The sequence below is a fragment of the Cyclopterus lumpus genome, chromosome 20 (genome assembly GCF_009769545.1).
Source record: "Cyclopterus lumpus isolate fCycLum1 chromosome 20, fCycLum1.pri, whole genome shotgun sequence".
NCBI classification, from domain to species: Eukaryota; Metazoa; Chordata; class Actinopteri; order Perciformes; family Cyclopteridae; genus Cyclopterus; species Cyclopterus lumpus.
The window spans coordinates 1,420,001-1,443,957 of NC_046985.1; the positions used below are offsets into that span (position 1 = coordinate 1,420,001).

The 23,957-nt window shown below is 47.9% G+C and overlaps 1 protein-coding gene across 2 annotated transcripts in view; it reads left to right on the plus strand.

Moving 5' to 3' along the window:
* The window catches only part of rreb1a (ras responsive element binding protein 1a), a 55,933-nt gene extending 31,976 nt beyond the window's left edge, over positions 1–23,957 (plus strand). For both annotated transcript variants that reach the window (XM_034560086.1, XM_034560085.1), the window contains 18 exons: positions 1,123–1,215; positions 2,089–2,308; positions 2,400–2,469; positions 4,268–4,357; positions 5,361–5,524; positions 11,384–11,525; positions 11,616–11,764; positions 14,430–14,619; positions 14,708–15,046; positions 15,234–15,684; positions 15,766–17,482; positions 17,775–17,941; positions 18,031–18,216; positions 19,717–19,878; positions 19,992–20,156; positions 20,295–20,407; positions 21,617–22,301; positions 22,810–23,957. In XM_034560086.1, the coding sequence (XP_034415977.1) occupies positions 1,128–1,215; positions 2,089–2,308; positions 2,400–2,469; positions 4,268–4,357; positions 5,361–5,524; positions 11,384–11,525; positions 11,616–11,764; positions 14,430–14,619; positions 14,708–15,046; positions 15,234–15,684; positions 15,766–17,482; positions 17,775–17,941; positions 18,031–18,216; positions 19,717–19,878; positions 19,992–20,156; positions 20,295–20,407; positions 21,617–22,301; positions 22,810–23,384 (5,673 nt within the window). In that variant the 5' untranslated portion in view covers positions 1,123–1,127 and the 3' untranslated portion in view covers positions 23,385–23,957. The remainder of the gene's footprint in view (positions 1–1,122; positions 1,216–2,088; positions 2,309–2,399; positions 2,470–4,267; positions 4,358–5,360; positions 5,525–11,383; positions 11,526–11,615; positions 11,765–14,429; positions 14,620–14,707; positions 15,047–15,233; positions 15,685–15,765; positions 17,483–17,774; positions 17,942–18,030; positions 18,217–19,716; positions 19,879–19,991; positions 20,157–20,294; positions 20,408–21,616; positions 22,302–22,809) is intronic.

Below are 23,957 nucleotides of genomic sequence, written 5' to 3' on the forward strand. Positions count from 1 at the left end.
ATTTACAGTATGTATATATTTGTATTAAATCAATGTGGTTATACTGTTAAGACCAGACGACGTCTTAGACTTTGGATACCTTAATAAGTGTTTCCTGGTTTTAAAGGCTGTACGTCTTTACATCAACATTGCTGACGAATATTTATCAATCATCTTATTGTGTATTTAGTCACTTTGACCAATATGGAGATATTGGGTCAAAAATCTTGTTTGAGGACAATAACATCTGTTTTCGAAATGTAGAAATGACCTTTTGTCATCAAACTACATCGTGGCCTCTCTTTTACTTTTAATTTACTGTTAAATCTCTTCTTTTTTTGTCTTAATTTATAATTGTATAACCTCAGCTCGTCGTTAGTAGACATTGAATATATAAATTCACTTTGGTAGCATTGAAAACATCATGAAAGAAAAGCTCAGTCGTTAATAGATATGCTTTGCAAACTTATATATAACATTTCTGTACACAAAAAAGTATTTTTAAATCATCAATAAATCTCTTTATTCATGATTCTATGGTCAAAATATCTAAAAAGGAAACATGGAGCAGCTAATGATGCCGTTATGAAACAGTTAACATTTGTTAAAAGTGATATGATTGATTTCTTCAACAAACTACATCTTTTCTGTTTTCTTTATATTAATTTAGTGTTATTTTAACTTTCTAATCCCCACTTTATAGTTTTAAAACCTCTGCTCCATCGTTAATAAACATGAAATATATAAATACACTCTACATTTAAAAAAAGGTCTTCAAAAATACTGATAGCAGATCCTCCCGCTACACACAAGCCGGGACATTAACACGAGCTCCTGTGCTATTCTAGGTTAGCCTTCAACTTTCACACACCAGCGTCCATTGAAGAAACTTCCTGTTTAACGAGCACACAAATGCACTCGGTAGAGGGCGAGTTGTGGCCCTCGAAGGACTCACCAGGAGCCGGTCTTTAGTGCGGCTCGCAACAGAACTCAATTGGTGAATTATTTGCAGGCCGAAGTCACTGATGATGTTTAAAATGTTTTAACTAATGTTCTAAATTGACCTTTATGTTTGCTGATGTGCCAAAAACATCAAAGTTGTACATTTCTAAATTAAAGCTGGTGTTTGTGTTCTTATTTTAGCGGTCATGGAGAACTGCGCAGAGGAGCCGCGAGGGTTGATGAACGAGCAGGCATCGCCGCTATTGGACGACAAAACGCACCATATCCTCAAAGGTACGCACCATAATAACCCCAAAGGTACGCACCATAATAACCCCAAAGGTACGCATCATAACCCCAAAGGTACGCACCATAATAACCCCAAAGGTACGCATCATAACCCCAAAGGTACGCACCATAATAACCCCAAAGGTACGCACCATATCCTCAAAGGTACGCACCATATCCTCAAAGGTACGCACCATAATAACCTCAAAGGTACGCACCATAATAACCTCAAAGGTAGGCACCATAACCTCAAAGGTACGCACCATAACCCCAAAGGTACGCACCATAATAACCTCAAAGGTACGCATCATAACCTCAAAGGTACGCACCATAATAACCTCAAAGGTACGCACCATAACCCCAAAGGTACGCACCATAATAACCTCAAAGGTACGCACCATATCCTCAAAGGTACGCACCATATCCTCAAAGGTACGCACCATAATAACCTCAAAGGTACGCACCATAATAACCTCAAAGGTACGCACCATAACCTCAAAGGTACGCACCATAACCTCAAAGGTACGCACCATATCCTCAAAGGTACGCACCATAACCCCAAAGGTACGCACCATATCCTCAAAGGTACGCACCATAATCACTCCAAAGGTACGCACCATAACCCCAAAGGTACGCACCATAACCCCAAAGGTACGCACCATAACCTCAAAGGTACGCACCATAACCCCAAAGGTACGCACCATATCCTCAAAGGTACACACCATAATAACTCCAAAGGTACGCACCATAACCCCAAAGGTACGCACCATAACCTCAAAGGTACGCACCATATCCTCAAAGGTACGCACCATAACCCCAAAGGTACGCACCATAACCCCAAAGAAAAACCACGCTAATTAAAAGACTTCTCGATTGCAGCGATCAGCGCTGTGACGGAGGAGGCGGCGAGCGGAGGAGAGAAGCTACAGAACGGAGACCGAGGAGGAATCATGGGAGCCGATGGAGGGGGAGACCTGTCCTCCATCAACGCCATGATGTCAGCGGTGATGTCGGCAACGGGGACCATCAATGGCGGAGGAGACGGAGAAGGAGAGAGTGGAGTCACCTCAGCCAACTCGTCCACCGGGCCGTCGCCGAGGTGAGGCCGCTCGTTTAGTCCGAAGGAAACATGGCCGCCGTCCCAATACCACCACGTGTGTGCACTGTTGACACTTTCTTCTTCTCCAAAGCTCGTCCCCCACAAAGTCACTCACAGCGGCCATGAGAGCCCCGCCCAGCCGCAACGCACGGCGTATACAGGTACACACACACACACACACACACACACACACACACACACCTTTCCTCGTCTGTTGTTCTTCTTCTTCTTTGATTCTGATTGCAAACAAACCGAAGACTCATCCCTCTCCTAGTTTCCTCTTTTCTTATTTCCTCTCCATGTTTCCTATCTCCTCTTGTCTCTTTGTTTCCTGTCCTTGTTTCCTATCTCCTCTTGTCTCTTTGTTTCCTCTCCTTGTTTCCTATCTCCTCTTGTCTCTTTGTTTCCTCTCCTTGTTTCCTATCTCCTCTTGTCTCTTTGTTTCCTATCTCCTCTTGTCTCTTTGTTTCCTCTCCTTGTTTCCGCGCCCTGTTTTCTCTCCTCTACTCTCCTTTTCTCTTTTTGTCCTTGTCTCCTCTCGTCTGGTTTCCTTGTTTCCTTGTTCCCTCTCCATCTCTCTTTTCCTCTCCTCATCTTCTCCCCTTGTTTTCTCTCTCTCTCTCTTCTTTATTGCCTAATCATTGTGGAACGTTTCTCCTCATCTCCCATCATGCACTGCAGCATTCCACACTGCATCATAACTTCCTGTTGCTAAAACAGGAAAAAGGGAAGTTGTGTGTGTGTGTGTGTGAATGAGTATCTCCCTCTGCAGGTCAAACTGAGGCTGTTTATTGTCAAAGATCTCATAAAAACACCAAAACAAAATTTAAAAAATAATAAATTCCATCTTACTTCCTGTATCTCAACAATGTCTTACTTCCTGTCTCTTAATGTCTTACTTCCTGTCTCTCTCCGTCTCTTAATGTCTTACTTCCTGTCTCTCTTTGTGTTAACTCTTCACACTGTGTTACTTCCTGTCTCTCTCCATCTCTTAACGCTGTCTTACTTCCTGTCTCTCTCCATCTCTTAATGCTGTCTTACTTCCTGTCTCTCTCCAGCTCTTAACGCTGTCTTACTTCCTGTCTCTCTCCATCTCTTAACGCTGTCTTACTTCCTGAATCTCTGTCTCTTAACACTGTCGTACTTCCTGTCTCTCTCCGTCTCTTAATGTCTTACTTCCTGTCTCTCCATCTCTTAACGCTGTCTTACTTCCTGTCTCTCTCCATCTCTTAATGCTGTCTTACTTCCTGTCTCTCTCCAGCTCTTAACGCTGTCTTACTTCCTGTCTCTCTCCATCTCTTAACGCTGTCTTACTTCCTGAATCTCTGTCTCTTAACACTGTCGTACTTCCTGTCTCTCTCCGTCTCTTAATGTCTTACTTCCTGTCTCTCTCCATCTCTTAACGCTGTCTTACTTCCTGTTTCTCTCCATCTCTTAACGCTGTCTTACTTCCTGTCTCTCCGTCTCTTCACACTGTGTTACTTCCTGTCTCTCTCCATCTCTTAACACTGTGTTACTTCCTGTCTCTCTTTGTGTTAACTCTTCACACTGTGTTACTTCCTGTCTCTCCGTCTCTTAACACTGTTACTTCCTGTCTCTCCGTCTCTTAACACTGTTACTTCCTGTCTCTCCGTCTCTTAACACTGTTACTTCCTGTCTCTCTTTGTGTTAACTCTTCACACTGTGTTACTTCCTGTCTCTCTTTGTGTTAACTCTTTACACTGTGTTACTTCCTGTCTCTCTTTGTGTTAACTCTTCACACTGTGTTACTTCCTGTCTCTCTCCATCTCTTAACACTGTGTTACTTCCTGTCTCTCTTTGTGTTAACTCTTCACACTGTGTTACTTCCTGTCTCTCTTTGTGTTAACTCTTCACACTGTTACTTCCTGTCTCTCTTTGTGTTAACTCTTCACACTGTGTTACTTCCTGTCTAAATGGGTGTACTTTTTCTTCTACCAGGACACCAAAGACGAGAGCTCTGCTTTTATCTGTCCGCTGTGTGACAAGGACTGTCAAACACAACACTCGCTCACCATGCACATCAGACAGGTAAATACTCGCAGTACTCCTACGAGTACTGCATCTGTAGAGATGCTAAGAGTAATATTGGTAATGATACTACTCCACTCAATCACCCATGAAAAATAAACTTTACAAATTTAATAAACGTTACAAATACTTCTCTTGCTACGACTTCTGAAACTACAGCTATTCATGCTGCAGCTTCAATCTTATATCACTAGTTCTAGTCGTGCTGCATCCTCTCAGTTTAAAGCACCATTAGACTGTGCATACTACAGTAATTCGTTAGCTGTTAGCTCTGTTGTTTAGCTGGTAACATTTGCTATTAGCTGTTATTTAGCTGTTAGCTCTGTTATTTAGCTGGTAACATTAGCTATTAGCTGTTATTTAGCTCGTAACATTAGATGTGAGCTGTTATTTAGCTGTTAATGTTAGCTGTTAGCTCTGTTATTTAGTTGTTAGCTCTGTTATGTAGCTGTTAGCTCTGTTATTTAGTTGTTAGCTCTGTTATGTAGCTGTTAATGTTAGCTCTGTTATTTAGCTGTTAATGTTAGCTGTTAGCTCTGTTATTTAGTTGTTAGCTCTGTTATGTAGCTGTTAATGTTAGCTGTTAGCTCTGTTATTTAGCTGTTTATGTTAGCTGTTAGCTCTGTTATTTAGCTGGTAGCTCTGTTATGTAGCTGTTAATATGAGCTGTTAGCTCTGTTGTTTAGCTGGTAGCTCTGTTATGTAGCTGTTAATATGAGCTGTTAGCTCTGTTGTTTAGCTGGTAGCTCTGTTATGTAGCTGGTAACATTAGCTGTTATTTAGCTCGTAACATTAGATGTGAGCTGTTATTTAGCTGTTAGCTCTGTTATTTAGCTGTTAATGTTAGCTGTTAGCGCTGTTATTTGGCTGGTAGCTCTGTTAGTTAGCTGTTAACGTTAGCTGTTAGCTCTGTCATTTAGCTGTTAGTAGCAGAAGTAGTAGTACTTGTAGTAGTACTACTAGTAGCAGTAGTCTCAGTGTTGACGTACTCTCCTCTCTGCAGCACAATGCTGACGCTGGAGCGACGGACCACTCCTGCAGCATCTGTGGGAAGTGTCTGAGCTCGGCCTCGTCGTTGGACAGACACATGCTGGTCCACAGCGGGGAGAGACCCTACAAGTGTAACGTCTGTGGACAGACCTTCACCACCAACGGCAACATGCACCGGTACGCACACACACACACACACACACACACGTGACCTCGGGGCAAAGGAAGTTAGCGTTTAACCCGGTCCCTAGTCAACCATGATGGGAGCACAAACTGGTCCTGAGTGTGTGTGTGTGTGGTGGGAGTTTACACAGGAAGTGGGATGATGACTTTAAACCATTCATCTCCATCACACACACACACAGAGAGGACAACGCCCAGTCGTTTATCAGTTAAGTCCAGCCTAAAGTGTGTGTGTGTGTGTGTGTGTGTGTGTGTGTGTGTGTGTGTGTGTGTGTGTGTGTGTGTGTGTGTGTGTGTGTGTGTGTGTGTGTGTGTGTGTGTGTGTGTGTGTGTGTGTGTGTGTGTGTGTGTGTGTGTGTGTGTGTGTGTGTGTGTGTGTGTGTGTGTGTGTGTGTGTGTGTGTGTGTGTGTGTGTGTGTGTGTGTGTGTGTGTGTGTGTGTGTGTGTGTGTGTGTGTGTGTGTGTGTGTGTGTGTGTGTGTGTGTGTGTGTGTGTGTGTGTGTGTGTGTGTCTGTCGTTCTGCTTTGGGGGGTTGAACCTTTTGTACTGAACTTGCCGGTTTGTAAATAGTTTGAACCATTTGGGAGAAAGTACACAACTCATAAACCACAAAGATGTTCTTCTTCTTTCAGAAGCCGAAGAATAAACTTCACTTATTAACTGTTAAAAAGACCACAAAGCCACTTAGGCGTCACTTTTTATTTTGCTGAATTCTCTCAGAATCTTTTTGCAGCATTCAAGCCACGTCAGCGTTTAGTTTATTCCTTTTTAAAGACGTGTATTCTTCACTGTTTGGTCGTTTTACCTCCGACAGAAAGACGTGTTGTTGTGGCGCGATGAGGCCGTGTGGGCTCAGAGGAATGATGGACGCTCAAATTAAATGATTCCTGTTCAGCTGGAAAACAGCATCCGGTTTCAACACTTTGAAAAACACTTAATCGTCATTTCATACTTTATTATTAAGATATAGACGCTTTAAAAAGCAGCTTGTTTTTATTTAGATATTATTATTATTTGCATTATTAATTATTTTATTGTCAGTTTACCATACATTATCTTTTATATACATATATGTTATTTTTAATTAGATTAAGAGAGATTAAAAATATAGATATTTGTATTTTATTATCAGTTCATTATATATTTTAAATATATTTATTTATGTTATTTTATATCATAATAAATAAAATAATTTTCATAATTATTCATATTTGTATTAATTATTGTATTTATCTTATTTGATATATTTATATATAACAATTATAATAAGAGAATATTGAAAATATATATTTTCATAATTATTCCTATTTTATTTAGTTTTCTATATTTTCTATATATATTACAATTATTATAAGAGATTATTAAATATATATTTTCATAATTATTATTTCTATTATTATTTCTTATCTTATTTTCTATATATATTAAAATTCTAATAACGGATTATTAAAAATATATATATTAATAATAATAATTTGCATTATAATTATTTTATTATTATTGTTTTAAATCCTAATAAGAGAAGGAGGGAAGGAGGGAGGGAGGGAAGAGGGGAGGAGGGAGGGAGGGAGGAGGGGAAGATGGAGGAGGGAGGAGGGAGGGAGGGAGGGAGGTGGCAAGAAGGGGAAGATGGAGGAGGAGGAGGAGGAGGAGGAGGGAGGTGGCAAGGAGGGGAAGAGGGGAGGATGGAAGGAGGGAAGGAGGGGAAGAGGGAAGGAGGGAGGGAGGGAAGGAGGTGAGACAAAATGAAAGAGGAGACGAGAGATAGACGGATGGAAAGAATCTCGTGGTTCTCATTCTGGTTTTGACAAAATCCAAAAAGTTGTTGTTGCCAATTGAAGAAAAGTTTAGTTTAAAAAAAAAAAAGACAATAATTCCTGAAACGTGAAACTAGTTTGAGGCTCAAACTAAACTGATGATGATGATGATGGTGATGATGATGATGGTGATGATGGTCATGGTGATGATGATCATGGTGATGGTGATGATGATGATGGTGATGATGATGATGATGGTGATGATGATCATGGTGGTGATGATGATGGTGATGATGGTGATGATGATGGTGGTGATGATGGTGATGGTGATGATGATGGTGATCATGGTGGTGATGATGGTGGTGATGATGATGATGGTGGTGATGATGATGGTGATCATGGTGATGATGGTGATGATGATGATGATGATGGTGATGATGATCATGGTGATGATGGTGATGATGATGGTGATGATGGTGATGATGATGGTGGTGATGATGATGATGATGGTGATGATGATCATGGTGATGATGGTGATGATGATGGTGGTGATGATGGTGATCATGGTGATGATGGTGATCATGATGGTGATGGTGATGATGATGATGATGATGATGATGGTGATCATGGTGGTGATGGTGATGATGATGATGATGATGGTGATCATGATGGTGATGGTGATGATGATGATGATGATGATGATGATGATGGTGATCATGGTGGTGATGGTGATGATCATGGTGGTGATGATGATGGTGATGATCATGGTGATGGTGATGATGATGATGATGATGATGGTGATCATGATGGTGATGATGATGATGATGATGATGATGGTGATCATGGTGGTGATGATGGTGGTGATGATCATGGTGATGATGATGATGATCATGGTGGTGATGATGATGGTGATGATGATGATGGTGATGATCATGGTGATGATGATGATGATGGTGGTGGTGATGATGATGGTGGTGATGATGATGATGATCATGGTGGTGATGATGGTGATGATGATGGTGATGATCATGGTGATGGTGATGATGATGATGGTGATGATGATGATGGTGGTGATGATGATGGTGATCATGGTGATGATGGTGATGGTGATGATGATGATGATGATGGTGATGATGATCATGGTGATGATGGTGATGATGATGGTGATGATGGTGATGATGATGGTGGTGATGATGATGATGATGATGATGGTGATGATGATCATGGTGATGATGGTGATGATGATGGTGGTGATGATGGTGATCATGGTGATGATGGTGATGGTGATGATGATGATGATGGTGATCATGATGGTGATGGTGATGATGATGATGATGATGGTGATCATGGTGGTGATGGTGATGATGATGGTGATGATCATGGTGATGGTGATGATGATGATGATCATGGTGGTGATGATGATGGTGATGATGATGATGATGATGATCATGGTGATGATGATGATGATGGTGGTGGTGATGGTGATGATGATGGTGGTGATGATGATGATGATGATGATCATGGTGGTGATGATGGTGATGATGATGGTGATGATCATGGTGATGATGATGATGATGGTGGTGGTGATGGTGATGATGATGGTGGTGATGATGATGGTGATGATCATGGTGGTGATGATGATGGTGATGATGATGATGGTGGTGATCATGGTGGTGATGGTGATGATCATGGTGATGGTGATGATGATCATGGTGGTGATGATGATGGTGATGATGATGATGGTGATGATGATGGTGATGGTGATGATGATGATGGTGATGATGGTGATGATGATGATGGTGATGATGATGGTGATGATGGTGATGATCATGGTGGTGATGGTGATGATCATGGTGATGGTGATGATGATGATGGTGATGGTGATGATGATGATGATGGTGATGATGATGATGGTGATGGTGATGATGATGATGATGATGATGGTTTGGTATTTACATAGAAAACATTTGTAATTCCTTTTAAATTTGAGTAGAACTTATTATTAAATTATGAATACAAAAAAGGCATTTAATTAATTAAATAAAATAAATAAAAAATTGCCATGTAAACAACCATAATGCTAAAACACGTTAATAGATCACACTTCCAAAAATAAATAAATAACATAATACAACATTTATTTTAAAAATAGAAACCAAACAAAAAGGAAAATATAATTATAAGTGTAAGAAATAACAAACTGTTTTGATTTTGAATGGTGATTATTATAATTAAATATGAACACATTTTGAAATGCAAAAACAAAATACAAATAATAAGAATACAATAATTATTATAAAAATGTGAAAATAAATGATGTGAAAAAAAACACAGTTTCTAAAAAATATAAAATAGTTTCAGATAAATGTTAGTTCAGTTTTTACCAAACAATCCGTTCAAATAAGATGAAAATCAAACTAGTTTGTTTTACTTTCCACGAGACAGAAAGCAGCAGAGAGCCAGAGAGCATCACATGAGTCGGCCTCTGCTCTGTTGTGAGGCCATTGGGCCCGTGTTGCCATGGCGAGGCATCCCACTAGCCTATTATGGGCTGGTGGCGCTGTGCCGAGCCGCGATTGGCTGTCTGAGGCCGCCTGCGCGTTTGATCAGAGCAGGGAGGGGAGAGAGGGAGGCGACTCAACAGCGCCGCTGTGGTGATGTGGCGGTACTGCAGGCAGCCAGACAGGGACACACTGGTACTGTGTTACTGCTAGTACTACTGCTAGTACTACTGCTAGTACTGCTGCTAGTACTGCTGCTAGTACTGCTGCTAGTACTGCTGCTAGTACTGCTGCTAGTACTGCTGCTAGTACTGCTGCTAGTTGTACTACTGTCACCTCAGGGGACTGCAGTAGTCCTGTTTTATGAAAGGGACACGAGTCAAAGGAAGTTCACACAACTTCATCTATTTATTTTGTACAAACATGTCGAATATTCCTGAATATACTTTTATGTGTTATATATATGCCGATGTTTTATTACTGCTATGAATACTCTCACTGCTGCTGCTACTCCTGTTTCACCACTGTTGTACTTTTACTACTACAACTACTACTACTACTACTGCTGCTGCAGCTGCATGGCTGCTTGTACAAATACTACAAATACTACGACCTCTACTTGTAGTAATAATACTGTAAGACGAGTAGTGGTGGTAATCATTTTAATAAAGTAAATATTCCTCATGCACGCTCACTTCTGACTGGTTTGGTGTGTGTGTGTGTGTGTGTGTGTGTCGCCAGCAGCTGCTCAACTCAACATATCAGTGAACACACACAGACACACACACAGTAGGTTTGTGTGTCTGCTGACTCGGCGTGTTTCCTGCTCTCTGATTGGTCGGTTCAGGGGGTCACAGTCCAGTTTGGGTCTAGAAGACTTTGTACTCTCTCTCTCGTTGTCCCGCCTCCTCCTCTTCCTTCTCTGTCCTGATTGGTTAATGACCAGCTTCCTGTCAGCTGGTCTAAGATCTGCCGACTCTGTCAGGACCTCTTATGGGCGTCCAGCCTGCTGCCTGTTAGGTCCTAATAATAGATGATAACATCAATCCCACCTCTGCTGCTCCCTCACCTCCTATATCTGTCCTCTCTACTCCTTTCCTTTCCTTATTTCCTCTCCTCTTTTCCTCTTTCATGTTACTTCTTCTCTTCCTGTTTCCTCATCCTCTCTTCCATCCTTGTTTACTCTCCATTTTGGCTATAACCACTTCTCTCCTTTCCTTTTGTCTTCTTGTCTCCTCTCCTGCATCCTTTCACTTCCTTTTCTCTCCTCTCCTTTTTTCAATCTCCTTGATTCCTTTCTTACCTCCATTTGTTCATCCTCTCTCCTCATCTCCTTTACTTTCTCATCTTCACTCCTCAACTTTATGTCTTGCCTCCTTTCCTCCTTTCCTCCTATTTCATTATCTCCTTCCCTTCTTCTCTTCTCCTTGTTTCCTCTCCTAATGTCCGTTGCTCCTTTCCTCGTGTGTGTGTGTGTGTGTGTGTGTGTGTGTGTGTGAAATGGACATAAAAGCCTCAAAGAAGATTGAATATTTTAAGTATAAATGTGATTTAAATGTTTAAAGGTGGTGACCTCTGACCTCTGACCCCCTCAGACACATGAAGATCCATGAGAAGGACCCGGCCAGCGGGCTGCTCCCCGTCAGCCCCCCCTCCCCCAACAAGCGCCGCCGTCCGTCCGTCAAGAGGAGGCAGAGTCCGGAGGAGGAGACGGGGGAGGAGCCTCCCAGCAAGAAGGTAGAGACACGCCCAGGAGGTCCAGCACCGAACCTCTGCACCGACAGGAAGCTAACGTGTGTGTGTGTGTGTGTATGTGTGTGTGTGGAGGTGGTGGAGGAGGCGACGGCGGAGGAGTCGGCGGCGGCGGTTCGAGGAGGTGAAGCGGAGCTGCTGCCGTGTCCAATCTGCTTCAAGACCTGCAGCTCCAGACTGGAGCTGGACACACACATGGACACACACCCCGACACCGCACTGAGGTACACACACATGGACACACACATGGACACACACCCCGACACCGCACTGAGGTACACACACATGGACACACACATGGACACACACCCCGACACCGCACTGAGGTACACACACATGGACACACACATGAACACACACATGGACACACACATGAACACACACATGGACACACACATGGACACACACCCCGACACCGCACTGAGGTACACACACATGGACACACACCCCGACACCGCACTGAGGTACACACACATGGACACACATATGAACACACACATGAACACACACATGGACACACACATGGACACACACATGGACACACACATGAACACACACATGAACACACGTCTATGGAAGGAGGGAGGAGGGGGGGTCTAGGGAAGGAGGGAGGGCGAGGGGTCTAGGGAAGGAGGGAGGAGGCGTGGTCTAGGGAAGGAGGGGGGGGTCTAGGGTTGGAGGGATGAAGGGGTTCTAGGGAAGGAGGGAGGATGGGGGTCTAGGGATGGAGGGATGAAGGGGTTCTAGGGAAGGAGGGAGGATGGGGGTCTAGGGATGGAGGGAGGAAGGGGTTCAAGGGAAGGAGGGAGGATGGGGGTCTAGGGATGGAGGGATGAAGGGGTTCTAGGGAAGGAGGGAGGATGGGGGTCTAGGGATGGAGGGAGGAAGGGGTTCTAGGGAAGGAGGGAGGAGGGGTGGTCTATGGAAGGAGGGGTCTAGGGAAGGAGGGAGGAGGGGGGGGTCTAGGGATGGAGGGAGGAAGGGGTTCTAGGGAAGGAGGGAGGAGGGGGGGTCTATGGAAGGAGGGGTCTAGGGAAGGAGGGAGGAGGGGGGGGTCTAGGGATGGAGGGAGGAAGGGGTTCTAGGGAAGGAGGGAGGAGGGGTGGTCTATGGAAGGAGGGGTCTAGGGAAGGAGGGAGGAGGGGAGTCAGCTCCTTTAAGACTGAAGGAACCAACTGAGGAACACGTTGTGTTCTGAATGACCAGAGTCCAGATACAGTCCTGGTACTACTGGTACGCCTTGTTCTCCTGGTTCTCCTTGTTCTCCTGGTACTACTGGTACTCCTTGTTCTCCTGGTACTCCTTGTTCTCCTGGTACTCCTTGCTCTCCTGGTACTCCTTGTTCTCCTGGTACTCCTGGTTCTCCTGGTTCTCCTTGTTCTCCTGGTACTCCTTGTTCTCCTGGTTCTCCTTGTTCTCCTGGTACTACTGGTACTCCTGGTTCTCCTGGTTCTCCTTGTTCTCCTGGTACTCCTTGTTCTCCTGGTACTCCTTGTTCTCCTGGTTCTCCTTGTTCTCCTGGTACTCCTGGTAGGAGAGTAGTACTTTGTGAAAGTACACAAGCGTACAGGCTCGTCTCTGATTGGTCAAACACTTCGTAATTAAACCAGGAAGTGGATTCACAACAAGGGAGAGAAAGCTACACACACACACACACATGACACACACACAACACACACACACATGACACACACACATGACACACACACAACACACACACACATGACACACACACATGACACACACACAACACACACACACATGACACACACACACGACACACACACACAACACACACACACACTAAAGTAATTCTCTGGACCTCTGTTGGATCTGTCTGCCCCGTCACACGCTGGTGTGACTCTCATGAACACACACACGAACACACACACACACACACACACACACACACAAGAGTGTGAAGAGGAGGAGGGAGTTCAACAACTGCTGGTCCGTGTGTGTGTGTGTGTGTGTCCGAGGGGATTACACACACACAGGATGTGATAAGAGTGTGTGACTGTGGCAGACACTGAGCAGCTGTCCTCTCAGCGATTAACAAGAGCAGGACCAACACACACACACACACACACACACACACACACACACACACGTGTGAGGACCCTGTTAACGGTCTGAACCCTCAAACAGCCTTTTGAAGAAGTGATGATGTCATCACGATGCATTCAGGGACGCAATGAACAATTACGATTCTGATTTACCAAAATTATGCCAATTAATGGATTTTAATAACGAAGAGCAGAAATAAGTAAATTAAAACCAATTAGTACAAAATGATGTAAGTTGAGTTGAAAGAAGAACAATTTATCTTCAATCGAACGTCAGATTTCTGATATTTTATTCACTTTTTCCTTCAATCAGATTGTAATAATGAGCCTATAAGAAGGAAGGACAGTTAAAGGAGGGGAGGAGGGGAGGAGAGGAGGAGAGAGGAGGAGGGGAGGAGGAGGTGAGATGAGGAGAGGAGGAGAGAGGAGGAGGGGAGGAGAGGAGAGGAGAGGAGAGGAGAGGAGAGGAGAGGAGAGGAGAGGAGAGGAAAGAGGAGGAAGAGGAGAGGGAGGAGAGGAAGAGGGGAGGAAGAGGAGAGGGAGGAGAGGAGGAAGGGAGGAGGAGAGGAGACCAGACATGATGTTGACAAGGAGAGGATGGTAAAGAAACGAAAGGTGGGAGGAAATGAATCAATGAGAATAAACAAGGAGAGGAGGGAACGGGAAGTAAACGAGGGGAAAGGAAGCAGGAGAGGAGACGAGAAAAGACGAAAGGAAAGGAAAGAGGAGATGAAACGCAGAAAGGAGAGTAAACAAGGAGAGGAAGTGAGGACGTTTCTCCCCACAGCGTTGCGGTAAAGTCTTCCTCGTTGTGTGACCTCAGGTGCGACCTCTGCTGCCTGTCCTTCCGAACTCACCGAGGCCTGTTGCGTCACAACGCCGCGGTCCACAAGCTCCTCCCCCAGGACCCCAGTGGGCGGCCCTTCATCCAGAGCAACCCCTCCATCCCCACCGGCTTCAACGACCTCGCCTTCATCGACTTCTCCTGCAAGAAGTTCGCCCACATCGCCCAGGTACACCTCCCTCTCTCTCCCTCTCTCTACCCCCCCCCCCCCCTGAGTTTCTCAAGGTCATAACTAGTTGACCTTCCTCCCCCTGAAGGTCTGGTGTGAGACGAATCTCCGGCGCTGCGTCAGTAAGTTCCACCGGTTCGTCTGCGATAGCTGCGACCGGGCGTTCCCTCTGCGCTCGGCCCTGGAGCTCCACAAGACCACCTCCCACCCCACACCGGGGATGATGGAGGAGATGGAGGACATGGAGGACATGGAGGACATGGAGATGGAGGAGGAGGAGGAGGAGGAGGAGGAGGAGGAAGAAGAGCAGCAGCAGGAGGAGGAGGAAGAGGAGGATGGAGGAGACAATCCGAATGTTGAGAAAGAAGTCGGGTCTTCGGAGCAGGACGGCTTCCTGGAAGCTCTTGGTCTCCGGCACATTTCTAAGGTATTTTACATTTTATTTTTTAAATTAAATTTAGTTACTTCTTCCCATCACATCTGTCTCTCTGTGGTCTTGTTTTTCAAAATAAAAGTCCTGCTCCTCTCTCGAACCATCAGGACTAGAAGTATAGAACTAGACCGTCTTATTATGGGGTTCTGGTTCCTCTGACGGACGCGTGTTTGTTCCTCAGGTGAAGTCCGGACCCACGGACGATGAGATCCACCAGGCCCACCTGGACAGCATCAAGGTGATCCACGTGGAGCCTCCGTCCTCCAGCCTCCCCCAGGAGCCGGCCTCGGCCTATCTGTCCGGGGGTCGGGGGCTGACCCTGGGTCTGGGACTGGGCGGCCTGGCGGCCTCGGGCTCCGCCTCCGCCCTGCAGGGCCTCTCCCAGAGGGACGCCATGAGCCTGCTCTCCCTGCAGCCCTTCCAGGCCGGCTTCCTGCTGCACTCCGGAGGCGGCGCCGCCACCGCCAGCGCCGCCTCCTCGGGGGTCAAACCCGGGGAGGCGGGAGGAGCCGGGGTCACGGAGCTGGCCGACATCCAGCAGATGCTCAAGGTGGCGAGCGCGGCGCCCAATCAGATGGGGCTGAGCCTCCTCCCGCCGCTGGCCAAGGCTCCGGGGTTCGCCGGAGGTCAAGGTGGGTGTCGCCCCGCAGCTCTCAATCAATCGATCGGCCAAGCGATTGGTTTTCTGAAAGAGACTCTGGTTCCTCCTCCAGGTCAAGTCCAGGGCCAGAAGGCGATGCCTCCGCTGAAGCCCAAACCGCCCACGACCCCTCGCTCCAGCCTCACGGCGACGACTCCGCCCCCCCTCCAGAGTTCCCAGCAGGCCTCGCTGGGCTGCATCAGCCCCAGCCTGCCGCCTCCCACCCCGACGCTCTTCAAAACGCCCTCCTCGTCCTCCTCTTCGTCCTCCTCCTCCTCCTCGGTCGGGAACGGAGGGCAGCTGGACGGCGAGTGCACGGGCGACGCTCACACGCCTCAGTCCGATTCGCCGCCGGCCGCGACCACGGCGGCACACGAGGAGCTCAGCGGCGGGAGGAAGCCGGGAAGCAAAGGCGGGAGCAACGCCAACGCCGGCTCGGCCAAAGGCACGTTCCCCTGCCGGTTCTGCGACCAGGTGTTCGCGTTCTCCGGCGTCCTGCAGGCCCACATGCGCTTCCACCTCGGCATCCTCCCGCACCAGTGCAACATCTGCGACTACGTGGCGCCGGACAAAGCCACGCTGATCCGACACCTGCGGACGCACAGCGGCGAGCGGCCCTACGTGTGCCGCGTCTGCCATTACCCGTTCACCGTCAAGGCCAACTGCGAGCGCCACCTCAGGAAGAAGCACGCCAAGAACTCGAGGAAGGAGATCGAGAGGAACATCAAGTACGTCACCTCCACGGCCACGGCTAACCTCGCCACGGCGATCACCGCCACCACCACCCAGGACACGGAGACCGCCGGAGCCGAGACCACGTGCCGGTTCTGCGGCGAGGACCTAAAGACCTACCGGGCGCTGCAGATCCACCTGCGCACGCACAACGGCTGCCAGAGGAAGCCGTTCGAGTGCCGGCGCTGCGGCGCCGCTTTCCTGGCGAAACGCAACTGCATCCACCACCTGCTCAAGCAGCACCCCGAGGTGCAGGAGAGGGAGATCGAAGAGCACATCGCCACGCTCCTCCCCGCCGGCACGCCCTCCGCCGGCCGAGCGGCTCCGGCGAGTCAGGCGACCGCCAACGGGCTCGGCCAGCTCCGCTCCGTGAAGGTGGAGGAGCTGGCCAACGCGGTTTACGCCGCGGAGCTGGACCAGCCGCTGGACTTCTCCGCCAAGGGTCGCGGCAGCACCGGCACCGGCGGCGGCAGCACCGGCGGCGGCGGCGGCGGCAGCACCGGCGACAGCCAGGCCGGCTCTCCTGGGGTCAAGCTGGAGAGCGTCTCGCCGAGCTTCGACTGCTCCGCCCTGGACCAGCCCATCGACCTGTCCGTCCCCAGCAAGAGGCAGAAGAGGGAGATCAAGGTGGAGCCGGGCGGCGTCGCGGAGCCGCCGACCAAGGAGGAGAAGGCGGCGAGCGCCCTGCCCCCCCTGCACCCCCACCCCCAGCTCGGCTGCTACCAGCTCCCCCCGGGGTCCACCCCTCCGCCGGCCTCCCTCCCCAACGCCATGCGAGCCCAGCGCCTCAAGCCGCTGCTCCCCAAACCGCCCTCCTCCGCCCTCAAGGAGCTCCCCCCTCTGGCCTCCATCGCTCAGATCATCCACTCCGTCTCCGGAGCGCCGGACCTGCTGAAGAGAGAGGTCGCCCCCCTGCCGGAGGTCAGACCCCCGCCGGAGGTCAGACCCCCCCCGGAGGTCAAACCCACGCCGCCCATCGCTTCCTCCACGGCCAACGCCCCTGGACCCTCGGTCGCTCTGGAGCCGCCGGGCGAGGAACCGTCTGAGGGATCCTCCAGGTCTGTGAGCTTCATCCATAACTCATGAGTCACTAGAATATATATTTATATATATTATATAAAAGATATTTATTCATAATTTATAATACAATTAATAAATATACAAAATAAGTTTCATGTTTTTAATAGATTTCATGATTATTTTTGAATTCATTTATTATTTACTAATTGTGTTATTTCAGTGTTTTAGTATTAAAATATTCAGTTGAATAAATAAATACCGGCGGCGCGGTTACTGACTCCACCACCGGGGGGCGCACAGTGAACTCCAATGTCGTTGTCTGTCCAACAGGAAGCGGTCCAGGAAGAAGCACGCGAAGGAGAAAGCCGTGGCGAGCGGCGGCGGCGTGGACCTGGAGTCCAGCGGCGAGTTCTCCAGCGTGGAGAAGATGCTCGCCACCACCGACGCCAACAGGTTCAGCACCTACCTGCAGACCGGAGACCTGGGGGGGAAGAGAGGTGAGGGCGAGGGCGAGGGCGAGGATTTAAACACAACGCACGCCGTGGGGGAGGGGCTTAAATACAACCGCCTCTCTCCCTGTGGTCAGACGCAGAGCGAGCGGGAGGCGGCGAGGAGAAGGAGGGCGGAGCCAGGGAGGAGGCGAGGGTGGGGCCGCAGTCCAAAGGGAAGAAGAACGCCTACTCCAACTCGGTCCAGAAGATGACCTGCCCCTTCTGCCCCAGAGTGTTCCCCTGGGCCAGCTCCCTGCAGAGACACATGCTGACACACACAGGTACACACACACACACACACACACACACAGACACACACACACACAGCTCCCTGCAGAGACACATGCTGACACACACAGGTACACACACACACAGACACACACACACACAGACACACACACACACAGCTCCCTGCAGAGACACATGCTGACACACACACACAGACACACACACACACAGCTCCCTGCAGAGACACATGCTGACACACACAGGTACACACACACACACACACACACACAGCTCCCTGCAGAGACACATGCTGACACACACAGGTACACACACACACACACACACACACAGACACACACACACACAGCTCCCTGCAGAGACACATGCTGACACACACAGGTACACACAGAGACACACACAGACACACACACACACACACAGACACACACACACAGCTCCCTGCAGAGACACATGCTGACACACACAGGTACACACACACAGACACACACACACACACAGACACACAGCTCCCTGCAGAGACACATGCTGACACACACAGGTACACACACAGACACACACACACACACACACACAGCTCCCTGCAGAGACACATGCTGACACACACAGGTACACACAGACACACACACACACACAGCTCCCTGCAGAGACACATGCTGACACACACAGGTACACACACACACACACACAGACACACACACACACACAGCTCCCTGCAGAGACACATGCTGACACACACAGGTACACACACACACACACACACACACAGCTCCCTGCAGAGACACATGCTGACACACACAGACACACACACAGCTCCCTGCAGAGACACATGCTGACACACACAGGTACACACAGACACACACACAGACACACACACATACCTACACACACACACACACAGCTCCCTGCAGAGACACATGCTGACACACACAGGTACACACAGAGACACACACACACACACAGACAGGTACACACACACACACACACACACACACACACACAGACACACACACACACAGCTTCCTGCAGAGACACATGTGGACACACACAGGTACACACAGAGACACACACATACTAAATATGTGTGGGTCTCAAAATAATGCGTTGTGTGTCTGTCTGTGTGTGTGTGTGGTTGTGTGTCTGTCTGTGTGGTTGTGTGTATGGTTGTGTGTCTGTCTGTGTGTGTGTGTGGTTGTGTCTGCTGTGTGTGTGTGTGGTTGTGTGTCTGTCTGTGGTTGTGTGTGGTTGTGTGTGTGTCTGTCTGTGTGTGTGGTTGTGTGTATGGTTGTGTGTCTGTCTGTGTGTGTGTGTGGTTGTGTGTCTGTCTGTGTGGTTGTGTGTATGGTTGTGTGTCTGTCTGTGTGTGTGTGTGGTTGTGTCTGCTGTGTGTGTGTGTGGTTGTGTGTCTGTCTGTGGTTGTGTGTGGTTGTGTGTGTGTCTGTCTGTGTGTGTGGTTGTGTGTATGGTTGTGTGTCTGTCTGTGTGTGTGTGTGGTTGTGTGTCTGCTGTGTGTGTGTGTGGTTGTGTGTCCTCAGGCCAGAAGCCGTTCCCGTGTCCAAAGTGCGACGCCTTCTTCTCCACCAAATCCAACTGTGAGCGCCACCTGCTGCGGAAACACGGCGTGACGCACCGAACGCTGCGGCGCAATGGGGCCCTCGGCAAGAAGGACGGAGACGAGGGCTCGCACGACAGCGCAGGTCAGACATAAATATATAAATATATATATATATATATATATATATATACAATAAAATAAAAGATTATATATATATATATATAAATAAATAATACAATTGATTCCGTCCCACAGAGAGTCAGTCAGAAACGGAGCAGATGGCACCAGAAGCTCAAGACCTCGGCAGCGCCAACACCTCCATCGATTCAGGCTCCGCCCCCACGTCAGATAGCCCCGCCCCCTCGGACCAACAGGAGGCGGACTCCACACAGTCGAGCCCCACCCACAAACACAGCCGCGGTGAGTCTATGGAAGGATTAGTCAGATGATTGCAAGTTAATATATATATGAATATTTAAAGTGTCTTCATATTTTAAGTTATATAAGTTATGTATTTGTGTATTTGTGTATTTATGTATTTGTGTGTTTGCGCTGCAGGTTGCAGTCCGGGGGCGGACCAGCAGGATTCAGACGCCACGGAGCAGTCGGACCAGCAGGGGGCGCCAGAGCCCCGAGCAGCACCAGGGAGACGGCCCCCACCGAGCAGCAAGGTAGCTCATGAGTGTGATGGTCATTTAGTACATTATGGTCTGTTAGAGTCCAACAGGCCATAAAGCAGCTGATCTAATGACTCTTCTACAGCTGATCTAATGACTCTTCTCCTCCTCCAGCTGATCTAATGACTCTTCTTCTCCTCCAGCTGATCTAATGACTCTTCTCCAGCTGATCTAATGACTCTTCTTCTCCTCCAGCTGATCTAATGACTCTTCTCCTCCTCCAGCTGATCTAATGACTCTTCTCCTCCTCCAGCTGATCTAATGACTCTTCTCCAGCTGATCTAATGACTCTTCTTCTCCTCCAGCTGATCTAATGACTCTTCTCCTCCTCCAGCTGATCTAATGACTCTTCTCCTTCTCCAGCTGATCTAATGACTCTTCTCCTTCTCCAACTGATCTAATGAGTCTTCTCCTTCTCCAGCTGATCTAATGACTCTTCTCCTCCTCCAGCTGATCTAATGACTCTTCTCCTCCTCCAGCTGATCTAATGACTCTTCTCCAGCTGATCTAATGACTCTTCTCCAGCTGATCTAATGACTCTTCTTCTCCTCCAGCTGATCTAATGACTCTTCTACAGCTGATCTAATGACTCTTCTTCTCCTCCAGCTGATCTAATGACTCTGCTCCAGCTGATCTAATGACTCTTCTTCTCCTCCAGCTGATCTAATGACTCTTCTACAGCTGATCTAATGACTCTTCTTCTCCTCCAGCTGATCTAATGACTCTTCTCCACCTGATCTAATGACTCTTCTCCTCCTCCAGCTGATCTAATGACTCTTCTTCTCCTCCAGCTGATCTAATGACTCTTCTCCTCCTCCAGCTGATCTAATGACTCTTCTTCTCCTCCAGCTGATCTAATGACTCTTCTCCTCCTCCAGCTGATCTAATGACTCTTCTCCTCCTCCAGCTGATCTAATGACTCTTCTCCTCCTCCAGCTGATCTAATGACTCTTCTTCTCTTCCAGCTGATCTAATGACTCTTCTCCTCCTCCAGCTGATCTAATGACTCTTCTCCTCCTCCAGCTGATCTAATGACTCTTCTCCTCCTCCAGCTGATCTAATGACTCTTCTTCTCTTCCAGCTGATCTAATGACTCTTCTCCTCCTCCAGCTGATCTAATGACTCTTCTCCTCCTCCAGCTGATCTAATGACTCTTCTCCTCCTCCAGCTGATCTAATGACTCTTCTTCTCTTCCTCCTCCAGATGGACAGCGGAGACGATGACGACTGTCACAGCAACACGAGTCTGGACCTGAACTTTGGTAAAAAGCTCATCGGCTTCAAGCTCTCGGCGTCCTCGGGCTCCGCTCAGGAAGAACAGCCTTCCCAGCCTGCGTCCTGCTCCTCCTCCTGCTCCTCCTCCTGCTCCTCTACCCCCTCGGTTCCTCAAGGAGAACCGGAGAGCCAGGAGAAGGAGCGAGGAGCCTCCTCCTCCTCGTGCGGCAGCCCGGCGGCGTCGCGGCAGCCGGAGTACAAACACGTGTGTCGAGTGTGCAAGAAGAGCTTCCGCTACGCCGCCACGCTCGCTCGCCACGAGAGGGCGCACCTCTCCGAGGACCCGCCTACGAAGGAGGAGGAAGAGGAGGAGAGCAATGGGGCCAAACCAACAAAGGGGGAGGAGGAGGAGGAGGAGGAGGAGGAAGAGGAGGAGGTGGAAGAAGCGGTAGGGGTGAGGGAAGGGGAGAGCGAAGGAGGGGAGAGCGGGGAGTCGGAGGAAGAGGAGGAGGAAGAGAAGGAGAAGGAGGAGAGGAGCGACGAGGAGGCGTCGGAACCAAAGAGTTTAGAGGCGTCGGGGGGGCGACTGGACAAGAGGAAGAAGATCTGCAACGTCTGCGGAAAGAGATTCTGGTCTCTGCAGGACCTGACCCGACACATGAGGTCCCACACAGGTATTTAGTGTTCACTATTTATTATTTAATATTTAATTATTATTTACTAATTCATATTTATTATTTACTAATTACTATTTAGTATTTAACATTTAATTATTTATTATTTACTAATTACTATTTAATATTTAACATTAAATTATTTATTATTTACTAATTACTATTTACTATTTGTTATTTAATATTTACTAATTATTTACTATTTATTTATTTTTTACTATTTATTATTCACTACTTATTATTTAATATTTAATTATTATTTATTTACTAATTACTATTTATTATTTACTATTTAATATTTAGTTTGTCTTAATAAATATATTTATATATATATATTTTTTTTTTTTCTATACATTTTTATTGTATTGATTAATTCAATTTCTTTTTACATTTTATTCGTACATCTTTTTTTGTTATTTACATCTTTTTACTTTTTGTTTCTCTTTTTGTTTAAAGTTCTTCACTATTTTCCTTGTTGAATATTTAACCCCTGACCTTTGCCTTGCAGGTGAGCGGCCCTACAAGTGTCAGACCTGCGAGCGCACCTTCACCCTGAAGCACAGCCTCGTCCGCCACCAACGGATCCACCTGAAGCCCCGCGGGGCCGACGCGGCCGCCAACGACGAGGCCAGCGAGGACGGGGACTCCTGCGCGCCGACGCCGCCCTCCACCTGCCCGCCGTCGGAAAACGAGAGCGAGTGCGGCGCCGAGGAGGAGGAGGAGGAGGGCGAGGAGGAGGAGGTGAAAGTGAAAGAGGAGGGCGAGGAGGCAGCGGACACGTTGGAGGAAGAAAAGAACCCAGAAAAACCAACCGAAGCTCCAACAGTCCCGTCTGAAGACTCGACTCCCGGCCAACAAGCTACTGACACAAAGACGACTACTGGCGCCGACGACCTGAAGACGGCGCCCGGATTAAACGCCTCCAAAGACCCCTCCCCCTTTCCCTGCCCCTCCCCCTCCAGCTCTCCCCCAGAGGAGTCGCCCCCGGCTGCCCCAGCAGAGGGCTTCATCCAGGGTCTGCTGGAGATCCCTGTGGAGCACATGTTGCCCAATGGGGAGCCTCCCCTGGGGGGGGTAGACTGACCCCCCCCTCCGCCCCCCTCCCCCCACCACAGTGCCATACGACCATTGTTGATGATGCAAAAAATATAAATCAGCCCGGAAAAACTATTTTTTGATAGAAAGGAAAACCGTGTTTTCTTGAAGTGCCTTACTACTAGTCCGACTTCTTTGCTGAATCTTTATCCGCTTTATTACGGAGGATGGATCTAATTTTTATAGCTTTTTATGATGACAATGATTTGCATTATTATTATTATTATTATTTTTCTTCTTTTTTTTTTTGTGCGGGGAATCTATATTTCAGCAATAATAAAAATAAAAAGAATAAAGTTATGATTTATTATTGTTCCTAGATTCTATTTGAGAATTGCTGATCAACTTCGGAGGCGCAGAGGGACGAAGACCCCGTCCTAAGGGGGGCGGGCGGGGGAGGGGGGGTCCTAAAGAACCCACCGGACCTTTTTGATATTTGTGCATGAATTCAAACTGGTGGAAACCCAGTTTCACCAGCAGCGTGATGACTTCCACCCGGTGGCCGTTTCCAAGGAAGCTTTTTGTAACTGGAAATACCCCCAACCCCCCCCACCCCCCCCC